This window comes from Mytilus californianus, unplaced genomic scaffold, assembly GCF_021869535.1.
Source record: "Mytilus californianus isolate M0D057914Y unplaced genomic scaffold, xbMytCali1.0.p SCAF_2, whole genome shotgun sequence".
NCBI lineage: Eukaryota > Metazoa > Mollusca > Bivalvia > Mytilida > Mytilidae > Mytilus > Mytilus californianus.
Genome location: NW_026262668.1, coordinates 108699366 through 108723892, shown reverse-complemented (window position 1 = coordinate 108723892; position 24527 = coordinate 108699366). Strand labels below are relative to the sequence as shown.

At 32.3% G+C, this 24527-nt stretch overlaps 1 protein-coding gene across 1 annotated transcript in view; it reads right to left on the bottom strand.

Moving 5' to 3' along the window:
- Nucleotides 1-5726: 5726 nt before the first annotated feature.
- Nucleotides 5727-24527, bottom strand: part of LOC127730721 (uncharacterized) — a 44931-nt gene continuing 26130 nt past the window's right edge. The window contains exons 11-17 of the mRNA XM_052239237.1: nucleotides 22750-22890; nucleotides 21655-21855; nucleotides 19796-19914; nucleotides 15904-16045; nucleotides 14570-15582; nucleotides 12114-12399; nucleotides 5727-8763 (exon numbers count right to left, since the gene is read on the bottom strand). Coding sequence (XP_052095197.1) covers nucleotides 8338-8763; nucleotides 12114-12399; nucleotides 14570-15582; nucleotides 15904-16045; nucleotides 19796-19914; nucleotides 21655-21855; nucleotides 22750-22890 — 2328 coding nt within the window. The 3' untranslated portion in view covers nucleotides 5727-8337. The remainder of the gene's footprint in view (nucleotides 8764-12113; nucleotides 12400-14569; nucleotides 15583-15903; nucleotides 16046-19795; nucleotides 19915-21654; nucleotides 21856-22749; nucleotides 22891-24527) is intronic.

The window sequence follows — 24527 nt, the reverse complement described above, 5'->3', positions numbered from 1 at the left end:
TATCTACAAAATTTTATTTGATTTTAATGTTGACAAGGGCGGATCCAGCCATTTTTAGAAGGGGGTGGGGTGGTTCCAACTATATGTCCCCATTCAAATGTATTGATCGTCAAAAAAAGGGGGGTTCCAACCCCAGGAACCCCCCCCTGGATCCGCCACTGATGTTGATAATTTCTGTTAATCAAAACACTTGTAAGTTCTGAGGGATAAAGATTGCTTTCATTTCGCATGGTGGACTGCATCTGGAGCTATATTCCTTTGTCCATATAATTGTAGGTAGTACATAGAGCCATACTACGTTCTATTATTTTTATTAAAATAGTTTTCTTGGTCAAGTAGGGTTATACACATTCTCATGATTTTGTAACTTAAATGACTAAGTATATATCATTGATAAATTGCATTGCATGGGTATGGATAGAATCTAAAGAATGGCCACCTCACTATGTTAGGTAAGGTAGAGACGAGGCCTGGAATATAGCTAAATATACTGTGACCTATAATGGTTTACTTTTATAAATTTTGACTTGGATGGAGAGTTGTCTCATTGGCACTCATACCACATCTTCTTATATCTATGTACACGGATTTATAAAAGTTTTTCCAAACTTGTTTCCGAATCCAATATTTGAATTTCATGTAACATTGTAATACTTCATTGTTATAATTTTTCATTCATAAATACTGTTTAAACTAAATATACATGTTGCTGAAAAGTCGCTGGGAGTAGGGCTTTGATTGCAGTTACAAACTTTAACACAAAAATAACATAAATTAAATGTTTTGAGATATTTAATTAATATAAATTTCATAACATCACAAAATTTATAAAACTTATAAAATATATACAACTCAAGCTAATATGTAGCAAACTAGCATAAAAAATAGTTCCAATGCCCTTGATGAGCACCATTGCAGGATTTATTTCTTAACTGGTATTTACTTGACCACGTATTTACTTGGCCACTTTGAAATACAAAGGATATTGCATATAAATAAGGATTATGTTTACACTTTCATAGTAGCTGATATAACTAAGAGATATTTCATTTTAAGTGTATGATGTTTGTATACAACTTTTCTTGCTTAGCTGTTAACCTGTCTCATTACTGTTAATTTGTTCCCGTCATGTATAATAATATGTTTCTCTTGATTTTACATTGTTAATTCCCATTTATTTTGTTTTCACTTTACTAAAAAATAGATAATATGAAACAATACTGAGTTAAGTATAAAGGAGACCAAAATTGTTCACAAACTTGAACTTTTATATTTTTTTTTTTTTTTTTTTTGCAATTTGATATTCAAGAAATTGGTATTTTTTTATTTTATTCTTTAACTCAACCATATTTGGTTTTGTTTCATTTAATTTACATTTGTATATATAATTCTTTGTAATTAAGACTAACAGATTCAATACTAAACTTTCATGTTTACAACCAAGAAACACTTTCTCTTTTTCAAAAAAAATGTTTTACAATATTTGAAAAAGACTGCCACAATTGAAAAGTTATTGGACATTAAAAAAACAGGTGATCAATGGTTTCTCCGCCCAGTTTACAAAAAGTACATAACTTGGTATCTTTTAATTTAATTTTGTACAAAAAGGTATTAGTTGCTATGATTATATGCAAAAATCTGTATTGAAAGGTTCTAAAATAAACATCTCTACATGACTTTTTGGTTCTGACCATTCTGTTGTATCAATACCCAACAGTTCTTCTCATTTCAAAATTTTGACTGTTGGTAGCTGAATAACTTCATTTACTAAATTTTTATATACAAATTTGGCTTTCACATTACACATAATTCTCTTTATCAAAGAATCCTCAGTGTTAACTCTTTCTTGATTTGATTATGATTTCGGTGCATCCATTCTTTAAAAGAAAAAAAAAAACAGGTGATTTCTGATAGTTTCTTTACATGTAAAATGTAGCCATTTTGAATTTCTGATCAGCACCAAAAAAAAAAGGCACTTATTACGTATCTTCACAGAGAAATATTTTACCCGACAGAAACATGTCAAAGAATACATTAACTTTATATAAAAATAAAAGAAGAATGTGTCTGAGAACACGAACGCCCCTGCTCAAGCTTTGAAAAGAAAAAATGGGACGGACAGAAAGACGGAAGGAAGGATGGAAAGACGGAAGGACGGAAAGACCGAAGGACAGAGGTCAACAACGACTGCGTGGAAATACATTCCCAATAAACAGCACTGACCAATCCAAGCTAGTGCTGTTTATTGGGAATGTATTTCAACGCAATCGTTGTTGTAACATCTTAACTGTCGTCACCTTTGAAATTTTAGAGTTGTATCAGTTCATATCGCACATTACTATTTTTATTTGAAGCATATCTTTGCAGTCTCTGTTGTAAATAGCTACATAACCTACGTCATGTTTAAAAATTTTAGAATTGTACAAGCGTCTCTATGATGTTCAGTTTTTACTGTTTTATTGTATAAATTTCAAGATTGTTATAGTTTTTAATCAGACTAGATTGATATGATTCATTTTACATCGTGATCATCATGACTGATGAAAGATATCTGTTATCCAATATATTTAACATTTGTTCATTTTATTATTATTTTTTGGTGATGTTGTACCCTTTTAGACTTGTTATATATTATATTTTGTATCATAATTATATGATCCATCGCCCCGTAAGATTTATCGTCGGCTATTATTCAGTCATTTTATATATATATATATATATATATATATACATTTAAACATGTGACAACTTTATGACAGATATTCTCTATCAGATAACATGTGGTTATACAGGGCTAACACCATGATATCAATATATATAATTCATCTCAAATTTAGCCCAACAATGTTTGATCTACATATTTGCGTACATAAATACATACCTATAATTTGTCTCAACTTTAGCGCAGGTACAGTATAGACTGTCCCTGTTTAGCCCAACAATTTTATATATTGCAAATTTTCGTTCTTCCCTCAGCGGGATTCAAACCCTTGCCTTTGCAACATCACAACATCGCCTGCACTGTGTCCAGCACCCTAGACCACTCGACCAACTAGGCTATATAAAAATATAGCTTTTGGTAGTTTAGTAATGACTTTCCTTGTCGGCTTTATCTAGGGTTGTAACACAGTACATGATGTATATCTGTAGGACTCTAAAGTGCGATGGGGACGCTAAAGTACGATGGTCACGCTAAAGTGCGATGGTCTGCGCTAAAGTGCGATTCCTCCATACGCTAAAGTCCGATGGTCTGCGAAAGTATAGACGTAAGAAACGTAGTTGGATTATGACGTTAACAGTCGTTTATATAAACCAAAAATAAACATACCGGAAGATAAATTAAGAATATTTGATTAACAACTTTTAAATCAAATGTCCATGACTGAATTAATTTAAACGTAACCGTGCTTTGTCTGCTGAGGCACGGTGCTGGAAGAAGGACTTGTATCCTGCAGTCGAACATTTTACTATATAGATACAAAACAGTATACCTGTATCCTGCTTCTATTTGAGGCGAACGGATACATTTAAATCATTGTTTATGTAACTTGCAGTTTACTTTGCGGTCCCCGTTAAAATATTGTCGATTTTATTGAAAAGTAACGTCGGTAAAATTAAAGGTACATGTTTTCATGCGTAAATTATAAGTTGTCGGCTAAAACATTAGTTTGTACATTGCAGGAAAATATAACATGTGTTTGTACTGGCTACGAAAAAGGAGAAAGCTCGGAGAACATCGCCTTTCTCTCTCATTTAAAATCAAAATCAATGTTACATATTCCGACAATGAACGAATTTTGTATTTGTAATTTACAATGACGTCTGTAAGGGGAGGTGTTCACATTAGTGATAGACTTTGTGAACGGCAAGCTACACAAATTATCCAAATATTTGAAATGCCCGAATTGTTAAAAATTCATTTATAGGAAATATAGTATTTTGTGACATCTAAATTACCTTTTAAGCAATAAATAAGTGGTCTTCTAAATTTAGAAACAATCACTTGAGGCTACCGGTAAAGTATAAAGCCTATCACATGTTATACCTTACCATACTAGCTTATGCAAAAAGACTATTTTTTAACGTCCATGTACCTCAACGTTTTAAGCCCTCTAACCTTACCCTTTAGTCCATCGCACTTTAGCGTGATATACCATCGTACTTTAGCAAACAAACAACCATCGCACTTTAGCGTGAGACACCATCGTACTTTAGCGTAGACCATCACACTTTAGCGTGACCATCGCACTTTAGAGTACCATCGCACTTTAGAGTCCTACATATCTATATATATATACACGTCTAAACATGTGAAAACTTTACGACAGACATTATCCATCGAATAACACGTGGTTATACAGGCTAACACCATAATATATATATAATTCGTCTCAAATTTAGCCCAATAATGTTAGATCTTCAAATTTGCATTAGGAAATGTTTTTTCTTCCCTCAGCGGGATTCAACCCTTGCTTCTGTGACATCGTCGCAACACCGCCTGCACCGTGTCCAGCACCCTAGACAACTCGACACCTAGGTTACATAAAAATACAGCTTACAGTGGTCCATGTAATGCCTTTCCTCGTCAGCTTTATCTAGGGTTGTAACACGATGGTGTACCTTTCAGACCAGCTACTTTGTTTGTCGTAAAGGATGATAATATTAATTACCATGCTGCCACATCAAATTATATATTTTATTATACACGTCTAAACATGTGACAACTTTATGACAGACATTCTCCATCGGATAACATGGGGTTATACAGGGCTAACACCATAATTTAATATAATTTGTCTCAAATTTAGCCCAACAATGTTAGATCTTCAAATTTGCGTTAGCAAATTTTTCTTCCCCCAGGGGGTTTCGAACCCTTGCTTATATATATATATATACAGTATTAATTATACAGTAATTTCAAGATATTTAATATTAAAAATAAATGAATAAATAACTATCCTCCATAAAAGAAGGTGTATAAAAAAATGAACAGAATATTAAACTGTTTTTTCATAAAACATGAACAACATATATCTCTAGTCACTGAAATGAAAACTTCTTCTTATTTCAAAACAAGTGCTAATAAAGCTTGACACTGAGATATAAACATTTTCAGACTCACTAGACATCAACCAAATAAAGGCTGTTTGTACTTTGAAAATATAAGGGAAATTTTTTTTGTACTTGTATGATTAATCAGAAAATTTGTTCAAGAGCCTTACAAGCCTGATGTTTGAGATTTTCAAAAATGTAGGCCTTGAACATTACTGTAGAGACATTGATTGTCGAAATGTGCATCTGGTGCAGTAAAATTGGTACCATTATCACTGATACTTTAATACTAGAGGATATAAAGAGCCTGTGTCGCTCACCTAGGTCTATTTGCATCTTCAACAATGAACAATCTCCGACATTGTGGACTAGAATAGAATTCATGACAAAAATCTCTTTTTAGTTGATCTTGTATTACTGATGATTTTTTCTGTTTACAGTTTCTCTCAATCTTCTTTAGCTTTTGCCCAAAACACAAAAATGGGTAAAAAATCATCATTTAAGGTCAATCACCCCTATAAAGAGTTTACTGACGATTTCTGCAAAATTTGACTTATTTGTAGATCTTGTCTTCAATGCTGATCAGTTTTGCAATTTAAAGTGTCTATTAATCTTGCATTGTTTTCAAGATGTAACCTCCGAAAACGATAAACTGGCTTATGAAAGCACAAATATAAGTTTTATGAATTTATTGTATATTCATATATATATATATATATATATATATATATATATATAAAAATAATCACATTAATTGGCAACGATGAGTAGTTCAATATTTGTGGAAAAATAGAAAAACACAAAACATAATAAGTCTATTGAAATGCAGATCATAAACTCAATGAACTTTAACTTGGAATAAAGATTGCTTATCCAAATATCAATTAAATGCATCAGAAACATTTAGTCATACATAGATATATAAAGAGCTACAAGAACATCATTATCTCCCTTTTCTGAATATTACAATTCTTAAAGTATGAAATAAGAGAAAGTCTTCAAAGTAATCAACATTTGTTCATGGATAATCAATATTGTTTCAATTAGAAATATAAAAAATTAAGTAAACATAATCATAATATCAATCAAGGGTACACAAATAATATAATAATAATATTATAAAAATTATCTTTTCTTTTCTTTCAACTTTATTTAATTTCCAATTTCACTTCATTTACTGAACTCTACACAAAGAGAGATAACTCAAAAATAAATAATGTAATTTTTGACATGTTACACAGATAACAGGCAAAAAAACAAAACAAAAAATGGTAAAAATTGTCATTTAAGAGCAAGAACTCCAATAAGGAGTAGACTGATGATTTCTGCCATGTTGAATTATTTGTATATATACCTTGCTGATCATTTTTGCTATTCAAAGTTTCTATGAATCTATTATAGTTTCAAGATAATAGGCAAAAACACTAAAAATTGGTACAAATCGTCACTAAGGAGCAATAATTCCAATAAGGAGTTGTCTGACTATTTGGAATAATGTTGACTGTCTTGCTGATCATGTTTGCCGATTTAAGTTTTTATTTATCTATTACAGTTTTTAAGATATAAGCCAAAAACGCCAAAAAATGGTAAGTTTGGTTAAATTTGGCCCAGTAGTTTCAGAGGAGAAGATTTTAGTAAAACAGACATCGGACACCAAGTGATGAGGAAAGCTCATTTGGTCCTTGTGGCCATATTAAGTATTTCCAAACAGTAGATTTCAGAGGCATTTTAAACGACAATTTAACACAAACATACGAAACATATTTTAACTATGATCAATCAGTTGTTTCTATCTAATTCTCTGAGGGGCTTACAAAAAATAAACAGGAATTAACATTACTGACGTCTAAAATATACATTCTTGCATTAAAACTATTAGTCGAGTATCATTTTCTTATTCAATACTCAGTACCACTGAGAGATACATGAATACACGAGTACTTGTAGACATTCCTATTAGAAACAGCAGACTCTAACTCAGAGGACTTGCATTCACAAAGTGGCATTGTGTGACAAAAATTATATAAATGGTCACTGTCCAATAACTAAAAATTTTGTCAAATCAAACTGACCGTATTGTAAATATAGCCTATATCATTATCAGATTTGTAATTGAAGTAGAGCAGCTATGGTTGATATTATGCTTGATGCTGGTAGTTTCGAAAACTTTGATGTTTAAACTTATTAAAGTTGTTAATGTTTGTCTTTATTATACCCCACAAAACAAAGTTCCTTAGGGTACGTTTTTGGCCTGTCGGCCTGTCTGTCAGGCTGTCAGTCAGCCAGTCCATCAGTCCTGTTCTTGTTATCCTAACTCCTCTGAAACCACACAATAGAATTTTATGAAACTTTGTAGAATATAAGGACATACTATGTTGATGTGCATATCAACAGGAAATTATAATTTTTTTTTTTCTAGGAGATATGCCCCTTTGAAATTAGAATTTTGGCCCAAATATACTTCTGCAACAGTGTCATCGAGATTCCTCTGAAACCAAACAACAGAATTTCATGAAACTTTGTAGATAATAAGGACATACTACATGTACTATGTAGATATGCATATCGACAGGAAATTATGATTCAATTTATTTCTAGGAGTTATGCCCCTTTGAAATTAGAATTTGACCTAAATATACTACTGCAACAGTTTGTCATCGGAACTCCTCTGAAACCACACAACAGAATTTCATGAAACTTTAAAGATAACAAGGACATTATATTTTGATGTGCATATCCACAAGAAATTTTTATCAGTTGACTTTTGTAGGAGTTATGAGTCTTTGGGATTTTGTTTGCCTAGTAACAATACAGGGCCATGTGGTATGCGAGCGTGCTCACAAAGGATCTTTTAGGTTGTTTCTATTTTAGCTAGCTTGTAGACTAAGATAGTTTATCAGCTGACATAATAGAATAGAACTGCTTCCAAGCATCTGTGATGTGAGAGTCATTCTACAAGCAAAACAGAAGGCTTCAAGGGTTAAACACCCTCCATAACTAGCTCTTTGTGATTATTTTTTTTATCTTAATATTTGTTGTAATTTGGTTCTTGGGTTTGTAAAATAAAGCTTTGGTCATAGTGTCTACTAATTTTATGCTTATTTTATGAAAAATCACAGATCAGTAAAACAGGCTCTTTCAGCAGGAAAGTAGTAAAAGTTGACCTTTAACCCTTCTGCCTTCCTTATTGAACACACCAGATGTGTGGATGAGTTTCTATTCTGTACAAGATGTCATTTAACAGAATTGATTCAGAGCATTAATTTGTACATGCAACTGTCTTTATTATCTAAATTCCTTTGTCATCTCTACCAGTATATTATATATTTCTAAAGCTACTGGTCGACATTTGATATTATCATTCCAACATTTTTTCATCAGAGATTGCAATTTGTTAGGTGGACTATAACTATCTTCAAAATGTGGTCTGGCTCCTTGCATGATGATATTACTTAGCTCAATTAAGTGTTTTGTTATAAACTGCCAGTCTCCAGAATCTTCACTTACAAGATGTGTGTATCCTGGTCTCCCATACCAAATTTCCCATAAAATTATTCCTACACTATAAATGTCTGCCTCAGGTCCATAAAATTCTCCTTTAAGAACCTCAGGTGCCATTGTTGAAGGTAAACCTTGTGTGAATGTATCCAGAATATTGTCATCTTCTCTTGCAATTCCTAAACCTGCTATCTTGGCTTCACCATTTTTCACCTAAATAATTTTAAAAAGAATTAATTATGTGACCATTAATATGTGACATGACAACTTCTACTATAGAATATATTGAACCACTGAATCAAGTTAGTTTTCTAAAATAAGCATACAGAATAATTTAAAAAAAATATGTTTGTGATGAGTTTATATTTGTATTTTGTTAACATAAGTTATAAAGGAGGAGGAAATATTAAACATTTCCTGAAAAATATGTGAAAATCCAGTGATATTTGGAATGATGCATACTCATCTTTATTAAATAACTAATACAGTGAACCTATAAAAAACCATTAGAACAAGAGGCTCCAATGATCCTGTATTGGTCACCTGGGATTTAAGCATAAAACTGATACAATGCAATAAGAACATGTCTGATAGTTTCTGGCAAAAAAGCAAATCAAAAGCTGAAATGGGTAAAAATCATCATTCAAGGGCAATAACTCGTATAAATAGTTGACTGCGATTTCTGCCATCTTGACTTATTAGTAGATCTTGTCCTTCTGTTCATTTTTGCTTTGTACAGTTTCTGTCTATCTACTAGAGTTTCTGCAAAAGAAAACCCACAAATGAGTAGAAATCATCTTTCAAGGGTAATAACTCCTATAAGGAGTCTTGAAGATAATGACCATCCTAACTTATCTTTAAATCTTGTCCTGCTAATAATGTTGGCCTTTTAAAGTTTCTCTCTATCTACTAGTGTTTCCTCAAAAATAAAAATTGGTAAAATAGTCTTTCAACCATGTTGACTTATTTTTATATTTTGTCCTGCAGATCATTTTTTGCTATTACATTTTCTTTTTATCTATTACAAATTTAAAGATACATGTGCCGGTAATAACCAAAATCCCAAAAATTGGTAGAGAAGTTTACTGAAAAATTATTTGTAGAGCTTGACTTGATGATAATTTTTTCTGTTTATAGTTTCTCTCTATCTACTGTAGTCTCCACAAATAAAACCCCACAGAAATGGGTAAAAAATTGTCTTTCAAGTGCAATAACTCCAATTAGAAGTCAACTGACAATTTCAACCATGTGACTTATTTGTAAATTTTGTCCTGATGATCTTTTTTGCTACTTCATTTTTCTTTTTATCTACTTTAGATATAAAGGAAAAAACCAAAATTACAAAAATGTGTAAAATCATCTTTAAGGGGAATAACTTAAATAAGGAGTCATCTGACAGTTTGGACAAATTTTTATAGGCCAGAAGGTAGATCTTGACATCTAGGACCAAGTTTTGTCTGATTTTTCTCTATCTATAACAGTTAACAAGATTCTAGATCTATAACGGTTAACAAGATACAAGATGACACTTACATTTTACCCTATGTTCTATTTTTAGCCTTGGTGGCTATGTTGGTTGGTAGCCAGGATCATCAGATATAATTTTTAACCTAAATACTTTAACAATTGGGTTCCATTTGGCCCAGTAGTTTCGGTGAAAATTTTTGTAAAAGTTAATGGATGATGGATGAAGACAGAGGACAGACGATGGACAACAGAAATGGAAGGCCAAGTGATGGCTAAAGCTCACACTGGCCCCTTGGTTCAGAGGAGCTAAAATTGACACAAGCGCTAGGTGAATTTTACTGACAGGTGAGAGGTTACAAATGTTTTTACCATCATTTTTCATTTAATCTTTTTTTAATGTAGCCTGAAATATAAAATTGGATAGCCTCAAAAATAAGTTTTATTTACTACCCCTCATTTCAAAACATATTCACTTAATTTCTACTGTTCTTTTCAGATGAATATATTCCCACGCAAATCATTCTTTTGTACTCACTATCACATTAAGTTTCAAATAAAGCAATAATATGACTTTCCTTTATGGGTAACATTTCATGAAAAATAAAGATAATTGAGTATTTTTTTCCTAATGTCAAATAGCCATGGCAAATTCATGAAAATAGAAAAAAATAAATGGGGAATGTGTCCATGGGACACAGATGATGCCAGCTTGCATATAACGTTATAAAGGGACATAACTCAAGAACAGTAAAAGTGACGCTACCCAAATTTGTACTTGATCTGAGTTTTGTGGTAATAAGCATTGTGTTTCATAACATTTGGTTGAGGCAAACTTAAGTTAGAGAACAGAAACAAAAAATTCAGCAATTTTTCCATTTGTAAAGGGGCATAACTCTAGAAAGGTAAAAGTGACGCCACCAAAATTCAAACTTGATCTGTGTTATGCCATATAAAGCATTGTGTATAAGTTTCATAACATTTGGTTGAGGCAAACTAAAGTTAGAGAATGAAAACGAAAAAATCTACATTTTTTTTCCATTTGTAAAGGGCATACCTCTAGAACTGTAAAAGTAATCCCACCAAAATTCAAACTTAATCTGTGTTTTGTGGTAATAAACATTGTGTATAAGATTCGTAATATTTAGTTGAGGCGAACTAAAGTTAGAGAACGGAAACCAATATTGGGACGTACGGACGTACAGATGGACAAGGATAAAACTTAATGCCCCCCCTTCGCTATGGCGGGGGCGGGGGCATAATAAAATTAGAAAACTATGAACATAAATTAAAGCTTTTTTATAAATAAAATAAACAATATAAACATGTTTGTGAAAAGTTGTCAATACTTTTCTGTTTTCATGCAACATATATGTTACATGTACTGCATAAATTGTAAGGTGACTTTAACTGGTCACTGATAGCAAATGGTCCCTAGCCAGTAATGATCGATTATAATTGAGAAAGAACATGGCATGGGAGAACGATCACATGCTCTTTTGGATTATTTTTATTTAAGGTAGATCATAGGTATATATTTCTTGAGATAGAATTTTCTTATACTTTGCCAAAATGAAGATTTTACTATGCTTTTTTCAAAAATATAATAAAAAGTATGAGTCACCAAAAAAAAACATTTGTGTGCATAAAAAAAAATCTATGAGATAGCATTTTGAAATAAATTGTGAGAAGATAGGTTTTATAATATGTTTTAAGAAAATAAAAAGAAAAAATGGTGTCACCGAACTTGTTTTCTTGCTACAAGTAAAAATAAAAAATTTCCCTATCAGTCCAGTATATATTTTTTACTAAAAGAGTTATCTTCCCTGAAATGGCTTATTTGAAAAAAAATGATTCTAAAAACACAAAACTTGATATTTGTTTAAATATTTTGAGTTATACAATGAATCACCAATTTTTATTTACATAAATAAACAGTCAAACCAATAAATTGTAAATCTGTCTCCAAATTTGCAGATTTAGGCAAATAACTAGACCGATTTTGTACTGGGATTGTACAATCCAAAATGGCGGTATACCATGAATCTACCTTAAGCTGAACACATTATTATGAATGTATTTATTATCATAAGCCTTACCAAAACAGTAGCCAGTTGGAGATTTCTATGAACAAATCCCATGCTGTGGATATGGACTAGTCCTCTACAAATACCACATGCCATCTTTATATAGAACTCCCATGATTCTTTGCATAATGAAATGTCCTTGAACTTATGACAGGGTGGAGGATCTCTTTTCATTTGAACTATTTCTTCTAAACTATCATCACAGTATTCCATGTAAATCTGTAGAAACTTTTTACTCTGAGTTCCAAATTTATATGTGACACCATATAACATCACTATATTTGGGTGATGAAGTTTTCTGTAAATGAAAGACATAAATCAAAGGATCAAGTCTCATTAGCACACACAATGAACTATTTATTAACAGTTTACTTCTATTAGGATCACCTTTACATATCTGTATACCTATGCTTTCAAGTGCAATTTGGGTATTGATTCAAATCAAACTTATATGTGATTCAATATAACATTTCTACATTTATAAAAAAACTAAAAACTAGAGGCTCTAAAGAGCCTGCGTCACTCACCTAGCTATATATAGGTCTGTGTGCATCTTCAACAATTGACACTCTCCAACATTGCAGACTAGAATATAATTTTTTTTGTTGAACTTGTATAGCTGATCATTTTTAGCTCACCTGGCCCTTTAAGTCAGCTTTTCTCATCACTTGGCGTCCAACGTCCGTAGTCGTCCGTAAACTTTTACAAAAGTCTTCTCCTCTGAAACTATTTGACCAAATTTAACCAAACTTGGCCAATCATCATTGGGGTATCTGGTTTAAAAAATGTGCCCGATGACCCCACCTGCCAACCAAGATGATTGACATGGCTAAAAATAGAACATAGGGGTAAAATGCAAGTTTTGTCTATAATTTGAAAACCATTATAAACAGAGAAAATCTGACAGGAACACAAATGTTCAGAATGTTGAGCTCTACCAATTGTCCATATATGTCAAAACTGTCAGACTACTTCTTATAGTAAATATTGCCCTTAAATGACAAATTTACCATTGTTTTCATTTTTGCCTATTATCTTGAAAACTATAATAGATAGAGAGAAATTTTAATTGCAAAAAATGACCAGCAAGAAAAGATCTACAAATAAGTCTGCATGGTCGAAATCGTCAGTCAACTCCTTATTAGAGTTATTGCCCTTTGATGATTTTTTCAATTTTTTGCCTTTTTGCCTTAGATCTTAAAAATTATAATAGATAGAAAGAAACTGAAATAAGCAAAAATGATCAGCAAGACAAGATCTACAATTAAGACAATTGGAAGAAATCGTCCAACGTCTCCTTATTGGAGTTATTGTCCTTTAATGACGATTTTTACCATTTGTTTTGCGTTTTGCCTTATATAATTAAAATCATAATAGATAAATAGACACTTTACATCACAAAAATGATCAGCAAGGCAAGATCTACAAATAAGTCATTGTTAGAGTAATTGCCCTTTGATGATGATTTTTACCATAGTTTTTGCCTTAGATCTTAAAAATTATAATAGATAGATAGAAACTTAGACAAGCAAAAATGATCAGCAAGACAAGATCTACAATTAAGACAAATGGAAGAAATCGTCCGACATCTCCTTATTAGAGTTATTGTCCATTTTTTTTGCGCTTTGCCCTATATAATTAAAATTATAATAGATAAATAGATACTTTACGTCACAAAAATGATCAGCAAGGCAAGATCTACAAACAAGTCAAATTTTGCTGATACAGTTGTTAGACTGTCACTCTTTATAGGAGTGATTGCCCTTTTTTGTGTTTTGAGCAAAACTAAAGAAGATAGAGAGAAACTAAACAGACTAAATAATCAGCAATACTAGATCAACAAAACAGAGATTTTTTTCATGAATTCTAATCTTGTCTACAATGTTGGAGAGTGTCCTTTGATGAATATGCACATAGACCAAGGTGAGCGACACAGGCTCTTTAGAGCCTCTAGTTTCTGTTTGCAGTTTCTCTCTATGTTCTTTAGTCTTTGCCCCAAAACACAGAAAAGGGTAAAAAAAAAATCATCATTTAAGGGCAAAAAACACCTATAAGAAGACAACTGATATTATCATCTATGCTGACTTATTTGCAGATATTGTCTGACTGATCATTTTTACTTTTTAAAGTTTCTATCTATCTTTTATATTATTTCACATTTCCGCTTTTATAAATGTTTGAAAGAAAAAAAAAAATCATATTTTGATTTTTTACCAACTTCGTAGCTAATGCCCCAATAAGATCATTTTGGTCAAGTAATTGTAGAGAAGAAATTGCAGACCATTAGTCACCCAATGATGGAAATAGCTCTTCCACACTCACACAGGTAATATTCATGCAACACTAACTGCAGTTCCTGGCCTATCTGATATGTCAAAAAGACTTAGGTACAGGTTGATTATAATTAAAATGTCTTAAATATCATATACTTGAAGTGAGTATAAAATGAGTCAAATTTTAAGTATTACCTCAAGTTCTGAACTTCAGTGAGTTGAATATAAGACTCTGCCTTCTCTAAAGGTTTCCTTGATGTTTTCACAGCAGCTCTAACCCACTGACCCTTAATTAAAACTTCAGCTGCATGCATATGTGAAAACTGGCCGTCACCGATTTCCTCTGTACTGTCTCTGATACTTTTCTTTGATAGTTTATACCCTGAGAAATAATCCATTGTAACCAAAAGAAGTTTACCCATGATGCTCTTGCAGGATAACTCTAGTGGCTGGTATTGTTTCCTGATTTCAAGGGAACTTCTTATATCATTCTTTATATGGCTTACAAACTGCTCATCTGCTTTTATTTGTAATGGAAAAACATTCTCACAGACAAAGCTTACTTTGATATTAAAATCTTTAAGGTATGTCTCTTCCATTAGCCTGAATATAGCCTGTTTGTTAAAAGTTCTCAAAACATTTGTAGACCAGTCCATCATGTATTTTAATTTATTGGACTTATAATCATTTATTTTCTTTGTCTGTTCAATTGTATTTTTTATGGTCATTATAGGAATGGCAATTAAGCCTACAGCAAGTGCCAGTGGAAACCAAAGAGGAGCTGTAATAGCCAAGATGATTTTATTTTGAGTTGTGAACAATGTGCCATCATTCATTCTTTCAATACCCTCATCTTTGTCTGAAACTCCTTCTTCCAGTGGTGTATTGATATCAAGAAGTATCCTGTTAATCTCCTCACATTGTTCATCAATAAGTTTACACTCTGCTTTAAATAAATGACACAATTCTTGTGTTATATTGTTGACATTCTCTTTTGTACACCATTCTCTAGTCTCAGAGTTTATTCTATCTAATATCATTTTCTTTGCTTTGTATTCTATTATTTGAAAATCTGAATCTGTTGGTAAATCTGGTATAGACCAAAGAAAAATTCTAGCTGAGGTTTTCTTTGATGTCAGGTGTGCATATAACTCAGTGGAAATCTGCTGGCAATGAAATTCAGCCTCTTCAAGAACTCTGTGTTTTACCTACAAGAAAATAAATACTGAAAGGAGCTAAAATGGCAAGAAATAATAGTTGCATACTGTGGATTCATTAATATTCGTTGGATACCAATTTTCGTGGATTTCGTGGGTACAGGGGAACCATGAATTTAAATGTTTAACGAATAAAAAATTTTCTAAAGGAATATATGCAGACTTTGCCGAAACCACGAAATTAAATATCCACGAAAATTGGTACCCACGAAAATAAATGAATCCACAGTATGTTGTGTTTATTTTTTCAAAAAAGGATGATTTAGGTAACTTTTACCTTTTTTTTTAAATTTCAAACAAAATCAGTCCTACCTCTTTTATGTTATGTCTTAATTGTTGTATTCTTTCTTCGATGTTGATTTTCAATTTTTTCTTTTCATCTTCTGTTTTTCTCGATAGCTTTATCCTTCCCACAATTCTTTTCAATGCCTTCTCTAAAAACTGATTCTGCCACCTATGAAAATAAAGAACAAGAGGCTCTCAAGAGCCTGAATCGCTATCCTGTATTTCAGAGGAGAAGATTTTTAAATGTTAGCAAACTTGATGAACAAATTGTGTAAAATTGTCTTTAAAGGGCATTAACTCCTTAAGGGGTCAATTGACAATTATTGTCATATTAACTTTTTTGTAGATCTTACTTTGCTGAACATTATTGCTGCTTACAGTTTATATAAAATGTGAATATATACTCATCAGTGATCCTTTGAATAAATTTATTCTTAAAGGTTATCAATTTGACATTGTAGTAAGATCTTTGAATATTGTTTTTATCAGTACTAACATTGATTTTGTTAGTAATAAATCAAAACATAACTAACAAGAATGCACTTTTTGTCATGCTTAGCATGTAACCCCTACTCATAACTCATGGTACAAAAAAACAAGAAGAAGGTGTCTTAGAGACAAGAAAAACACTAACACTTTACAACTCATCATTGCCATTCCACTGACCAAAAATAAAGTCATTCTGTTCTGTAATAATGGAGAAATGTTTTCTATGTGACGTTTTGTGGACTGTTGTTTGTCTTTTTGTCTGATTTCTTATTTTGCCATGGATTTTACCAGTCTCTTTTAGACTAATGAGTTTTGATTGTCCCTCTGGTGTCTTCTGCCTTTTTTAACAACTCATCACTGTGAAGCTGTGATGAAAATGATGTAATTTTGTTAAGTAGTACTGGGGAAATGTTTGACGAAAATTTTTAGGTTCCTTCAACATATATTGAAAAGTATTGTTAAACAATAAGAAGGTGTTTGACAGATCTGAAAATAGGAAACACATTACAAATTATTACTGTCAAGGTACAGACCAAATATGAAGTCATTCTATTCAGTAGTACCTGAGAAACTAGAGGCTCCAAGGAGCCTGTTTCGCTCACCTGATATTTTTGTTTACAATTGATGCATAAAATAATGCAACCAATATACTTTTGCTTTAGTTTCAGAGATATAAGTCAAAAACTGCATTTCACCCCTATGTTCTATTTTTAGCCATATCGGCCATGTTCGTTGGCAGGCGGAGTCATCAGACACATTTTTTAAACTACATACCCTAATGATGATTGTGGCCAAGTTTGGTTAAATTTGTCTCAGTAGTTACAGAGGAGAAGATTTTTGTAAAAGATTACAAAAATTTACGAAAAATTGTTAAAAATTGACTTTTAAGGGCAATAACTCCTTAAGGGGTCAATTGACAATTTTGGTCATTTGACTTATTTGTAGATCTTACTTTGCTGAACATTATTGCTGTTTACAGTTTATCTCTATCTATAATAATATTCAAGATAATAACCTATAAACTGCTTCGCTGAACGCAACTTGATACGACCGCAGAGGTCCAACACTGAACAGTAAGGGCAAAAATGGACACAATATTCAAGCTTGATACAGGTCTGAATTTGGATTGTAATTAAATATTTGACACATTATAGGTTTCTGACACAGAATAAATGTAGTCAAAGAACTTAAAATTGGTTAAATGATTTGAATTATATTCAATTGAAGATTTCTTGCTTTTGTGCAATACACTTTGCTGTTGTGCAATACTTAGTAAATCTGTTTTCAGACTATATACAAAGAATTAAATAAATTGTGACCCCCAATTTTTCTTTGGAAAATTGATAATTTCTTAAATCTTGAAGAAAACGGTTTGGGTAATTACCCCCTAAAACTAGAAAAATGCTCGTTTTGGGCCCCTTTTGGTAGACGATGACATGATAGCATTATACGACCCCAAAATTCTTTTGCGGTCGTATAAAAATTGCAAAATTTCCTTAAAGTTACCAATTCGGGGGCAGTAACCCAACAAAGGGTTTTCTGATTTGTCTGAAAATTTCAGGGCAAATAGATCTTAATCTGCTGAACAATTTCACCCATTATCAGATTTGCTTTAAATGTTTCAGAGATATAAGCCAAAAACTGCATTTTACCCCTATGTTCTATTTTTAGCCATGGCAGCCATATTGGTTGGCAGGCTGGGTCATCAGACACATTTTTTAGACTAGATACCCTAATGACGATTGTGGCCAAGTTTGGTTGTTTCAGAGTAAAAGATTGAATATAATGGGCAATAACTCCTTAAATGGTCAATTGACCATTCTGGTCATGTTGACTTATTTGCTGAACATTATTGCTGCTTACAGTTTATCTCTATCTATAATAATATTCAAGATAATAACCAAAAACTGAAAAATATCCTTAAAATTACCAATTCAGGGGCAGCAACCCAACAACGGGTTGTCTGATTTGTCTGAAAATAATTCAGACAGATAGATCTTGACCTGATTAACAATTTAACCCCATGTCAGATTTGCTCTAAATGCTTTGGTTTCAGAGATATAAGCCAAAATCTATATTTTACCCCTATGTTCTATTTTAAGCCATGGTGGCCATCTTGGTTGGCGGGCCAGGTCATCGGAAACTAGATACCCCAATGATGATTGTGGCTAAGTTTGGTTAAATTTGGCCCAGTAGTTTCAGAGAAGTTTTTTTGTAAAAGTTAATGAACGATGAAAACGGACGACGGGCGACGGATGCCAAGTGATGAGAAAATCTCATTGGGCCAGGTGAGCTAAAAAGTGTGACGAATATATTTGTTGGCAGAACGAACAACAGACAAGTATAATATGTTCTGCTAAAAATTTATGAAAACTTATTGTCCTACATCCTATTAATACACTGTACCTATATTTTGGCATTGCACAAGATCATTGCTTTTCTTAGGCTGTTTATGACGTCTTAATACTAAATCCGTTGGATATGCACTGATCGATATTGTAGTCTGGGAGAACATGATTTATTTATTAGTTGCAATTGGCTTTGAACAAGCTTTCAGTAACTACTAGTTCTCTAAGATCAGTAATTTGTTATAATTTTATTGTGCCTTGTGCCATTCTGATGAGTCAAGCCTTTTCCAACTGATTGCTACAGTTTGTTCTTATGTTGTGTTGTTAAGCCACTGTCCTAGTTTATGGTAGGTTTTAGCACAAACAAAGTAAAATGAGGAGATGTGGCATGATTACCAATGAGTCAACTATCCACCAAAGACCAAATGACGTAGCAACTATATATCACCATACAGCCTTCAACAATGAGCAAAACCCATACCGCATAGCAAGCAACATGGTTACCCTGCCACATTCTTTATGTGCCAGTACCAAGTTAGCCTGATTCAGTGTTAATTGTCATTGGTTGCTGTCTGTCATATTTGTTTTTCAGTATTGTTTAGCATAAATTAGGTAGTTTGTTTTCTTTTTCTTGAATTGAATAACATTTTGTCATACCTTTTATAGCTGACTATAAGGTTTGGCTTTTGCTCATTGTTGAAGGCCGTATAGTGACCTACATGCACTTCTTACATCCATATCATTTTGACTTGATGGATTGTCTCATTGTCAATAACATATCGTCTTATTGTTATAGTGGTAGGGGAAAATCTCTAAGTAAGAAATGTAGACAGAATAAAAATCTTTTGCACTGAAGAATAATTCATAATGGTGGGTATCTTCAGTTTTCAATCTCTATATCACATTTAAGGGTTTGTTTCAGGAGTGGCAGCCATTTGATCAATTATATAGAATTCATCAAAAATATTTTTTTTTAAAGTTCAACAATCTGGAATCAATTTTTAGGTGAGATGAACAGTATATTTTTGAATGTTTCATTTGACTTTATTTTGACTGTTTCATTTGACTTTTTTTATACATACCTTGCATGTCTTGCTGCTTTCGCCTCTAGACTGGCTGGAATCATTTCATTAATAGCAGTCAGAAGCTTCTGGAAATTACTTGTGTATTCTAGTCCTTGTATAGAGGCTCTTCTAGTTTCCTTTAATTAAATATTCAAAAATCAAGCTTTTCATGACGCATATAACACAACTATATACAATGTATGTAAGATTGGATTATGTGAAAATTAGTTTTTGTAAAGTTTTGCAATTTATGACAATATTTGTAAGATTTCTACGGCAAATGTATTTTATTATTTGTTGCTGTTATAGGCAGCTGTGTTTTTCAATGCATAGGTGTAGAATGATTGACATCTAGAAACAAATTTTTCTCAAACCCATGCCAGGGGCTGTCTTTCACTTGCAGTGAGATGATTTTTTTTGCTCCATGTTGAAGCAATCTGTGATTTGATATGAAGAAAAGCCATTACAGTGACGTTCCTTTGCTTTTGATTTTTCTATGTGAGTGTAGGGCTTTTAAGTCAATAATTGATACAGTACACTGTATCTTTTCTTTTCCATTGTACATGATATTTAGAAATGCAAAGATATAAGGTTTGAAATGGGAAACCTCAATTTTGGGTGAAATCCCTTTGCGCCAAAAATGTTTACGGCTTAATCTAATTAAGCCATTTTTAGGTATTGTATAGAATACAATTGTTGGGAACTCTCTTCATTACAATTTCAATATTAATTGATTAATACCAAACAAATGATCCTAGATGGTCTCTCGAAAACCATTTATAGTGTCTTTGTTTTACATGCCACTCGAAGTAATAGGGGGTCTAACTTCCATGGTTGGTCCAGCATGATAGAAATCCATTTAACACACTAATGTACTGCTCATTTGTACACACAATCCCATTACTAAAATTTTTTTTGGTCATTCAATGTCCCCTTATTTCTCCATTCTTCTTACACAATAATAGTCATACATATTCCATATTTTAGTGCATTTAAGGTTTCATAATTTGTTTAGTATTTTATATCCTTAGTGTAAATATAGGTTTATTGACAAATATTCATTCAGGTAACTTGGTGCAATTGAATTCTGAATTCTGGAAGATACAATTCCTTTGATAAATAAAATTTTGTACAAATTATATATCTCAAAAATAGCAATTGTTGCAAAAGAACTGCAGCCACATGAGGACAATCAATGTTTGACACCTTTCTAAAAATAAATTAACAGGATAACTAGTGAATTGCTACCTTTTAATTCGTGGATGACATAATATTGTTTTTAAAGCTGATAAACAGTAAATTAAGATTTAAATTAAGATTAAAATTGTTGAACTTCTCCTTCTGGAAAATCATTAATTTTAGCAGTATTTCTAAAACATTTGACATCAAAAGTCTCAACAAGCAAGATGACAGGTGAAAAAGGGCCAGATACTGTTATCCTGTGATATTTAATGACCAGGGCAGGTCAAAGAAAAGTCTTGGGTGAGTTGGTAAATTCCTGGGTCCAGCAGATAATTTTTACAACCATATTCCCAAGAAGAACATGTTGATATAATATGACTATGAATGTGAAGTCTTCTTTGTACCATACTAGCATATTCAATTAGGTTTTTACATGCTACCTCAAAAGGTAACAGTCTGCAAGAAGACATGTTAATTTACCCAGATAAATTAGTTGGATTACAATCCAATTAGTCTGTGCTGATAATTCTGGATGCTGTGTGCTTAGCATTGAAGCAGCATATGAATTTCAAACTCATTAGTTTGACCTAAATTCAGACCTAACCCATCACTCACGTCAAGCAAATCACAAGACCACAGAGGATGTTTTACATCGGAATTTTATATAATTTTAACATACAGTACAATGTACAAACCATTTTTACACTCAATCTGAACATCTGAGTTTCTTTAAAGTTTGGCCAATTAATTTGAAGCTTTTTCAAAATATGATCCCAAACAAGTTTATCTTCACTGTCTGGAACTTGGTCCCATTTATTACACACAAAAATGGCAGTAGTAGGATCAAAGTTGTACATCTTTCCCTCTCTCTTCTGCATTTCAAATATTTGCAAAAGCTAGACAAAAAAAAATATTCAAAGGTACTTATGACATATATATTTTGAAAAAGAAACAAAAAAGTAAAAATTCATTAATAAAAATCTCAAGCTTTATATGGAACCTTGTCAAAAGGTTTTCATTGTCACTTCCAATTTTGTTTGTCCATTGATAATATGGTTGTAAATTGGTTGTTGGTGTCATATAATGATCCAGTCATCCCCTATTAATTCATTAACAACTGATCCTTTTTGGGTTTGATGCTCCAAAAGATCTAAGCACTTGACTTCCCAAACTTTACCACTTGAGAATACCTGATGATGGTTAATCGAGGAACACAGGTCATGTACAGTGAAACTGGTATCATAACATTATTGAACCATCACTGGGTTAGTGCCACTGCTGGATGACTTATAGCCCTGAAGGTATTATCCACAAGAATAATATAGGTATTATAAATAGCATCCTAACCTATATCTATTAACAAAACATTTTTTCATTAACTTATCAAATATACCTTAATTCAGAGGCATTTCAAATCAATGTCTCATTGTTGACATCACATCTGTGAACAAAACAAGAAGGAAATGTTTCCACATCTTTTGGACTTATATCTTACACTGTCACTCTGAACATCTCCAGGCTTACTAATGTTTATAATATATATTTTTTGAAAGGCTTACCCTGTCCCTCTGAACACCTCCAGATTTACTGCTGTTTATAACATATATAAGACTTACCCTGTCACTCTGAACACCTCCAGCGTTACTACTGTTTATCACTTAAATAAACACTTACCTTGTCACTTTGAACACCTCCAGCATTGCTACTGTTTATAATATAAATAAAGACTTACCCTGTCACTCAGAACACCTCCAGATTTACTACTGTTTATAACACAGATAAAGACTTACCCTGTCACTCTGAACACCTCCAGCGTTACTACTGTTTATCACATAAATAAAGGCTATAGCTTTTGGTAAATAGTCAAGTAATCTCTTGTTTAGCTCTTCACTTGATCCTATTCCTGGAGTATCTACTATAATAGCATGGCTCTGAAATGATAAACATTTTTACCCTTCATTCTCAAAATCAATTAGGTAGCCCTACATTATAACACTCTTTACAATTAATATTGTTTAATGTTTTGATTTTGTAAAATTTATCAACCCCCTAGATTTCATCAAGTATAATAAAATTTAAAACATTCAAACTAGAAATGACATACATGTTAGAAGGTTATAGTTATTTTTGTTTTACAATAGTTATGTATCAGACATGAATTTTTATAATTATTAAAAGGTAGCTTTTAAAATTCAAAACAAAAATATGAACCATACTTAATACCTGCAAACTTTTGAAAGTAAAACAAATGAATCAAAAATACCTTTCAACTCAAATTAATGTATGCATTTATTATTAGGAATTTTTGACGGTTGACTTTAATACAAGATTTATAATATGGTTCATCATGTAATAAAATCTTTTCCATCAAATTAGAACCAAGTGAGGATTCTAAGTAGAGGACCTTCCATATGTAATTCCTGTCAAGTCTTGTTAAAATTATTAATGTAGTTTCAGAGAAGATGATGTCAAAGTGATTTGCCGAATGGTTTCAAAGGGAACTAGCTATATGCCACCAATGTTTACCACGTTTGCGACTGATCAACATTAAAAGAGGATTGTAGGTAAAATAAAATTTTATGAGAATGGAAACAGGAAATGTGTCAAAGAGACAACAACCTGACCAAAGAGCAGAAAACAGCCCAAGGCCACTAATGGATCTTCAACACAGCGAGAAAATCCCGCACCGCCAAAGGAGGGCTTCAGCTAGCCCCTAAACAAAAATGTATACTTGTTCAGCGAAAATGGACTTCACACTAAACTCTAAAACATATAAATGTACCAAAATTAAAGAATATATCTTCCAATCATCATTCTCCAATAGTTTCGAAAATATTTCGCCGTATTATGTTTCTAATCCAATAAGAAAATATGGAAAATTTTCATAAAAGACTTTTCATACTATTCCTACAAATGGAGGACAATAGCTTTCATGGCCATATGAAAAAAATGCTAGTAATGGCAGGAAATTTAGATTTAAACAAGCATTCAGGGGGTATCGCATGGCAATACATAGTCGCCTACCAGTTAAAAATATTGTACTGGAACAAAATGCTAACTTGATCTATAACTTTTCATGGTGTAAACTATATAAGAAATATCAAGTCAATATCTTCAAGCATGACGAAAAAAAGTGTGGAAAACTGATTAACTTTAAGTGAATTTTCAAAGTCCAAGGACCATAACTCTGCACAAAATCATCAGACCGGAACAAAATTGGAACTTGATCTATAACTGGTCATGATAAAACTATATACCAATTATCAAATCAATATCTTCAAGCATGATGAAAAAAAGTGTGGAAAACTAATTATTTGAGTGAATTTTCTAAGTCCAAGGACCATAACTCTGCACAAAATCATCAGACTGGAACAAAATTCGAACTTGATCTGTAACTTGTCATGATAAAACAATATACTAAATATCAAATCAATGTCTTCAAGCACGGACTGACGGATGGACAGACAGACAGACAGACAGACAGACAGAGTGCAAACCTAAAGTCCCCTTTGACTTCGTCGGTAGGGGACTAATAACTGACAAAAAATTTAGTGTTCTTGGTCAAAGA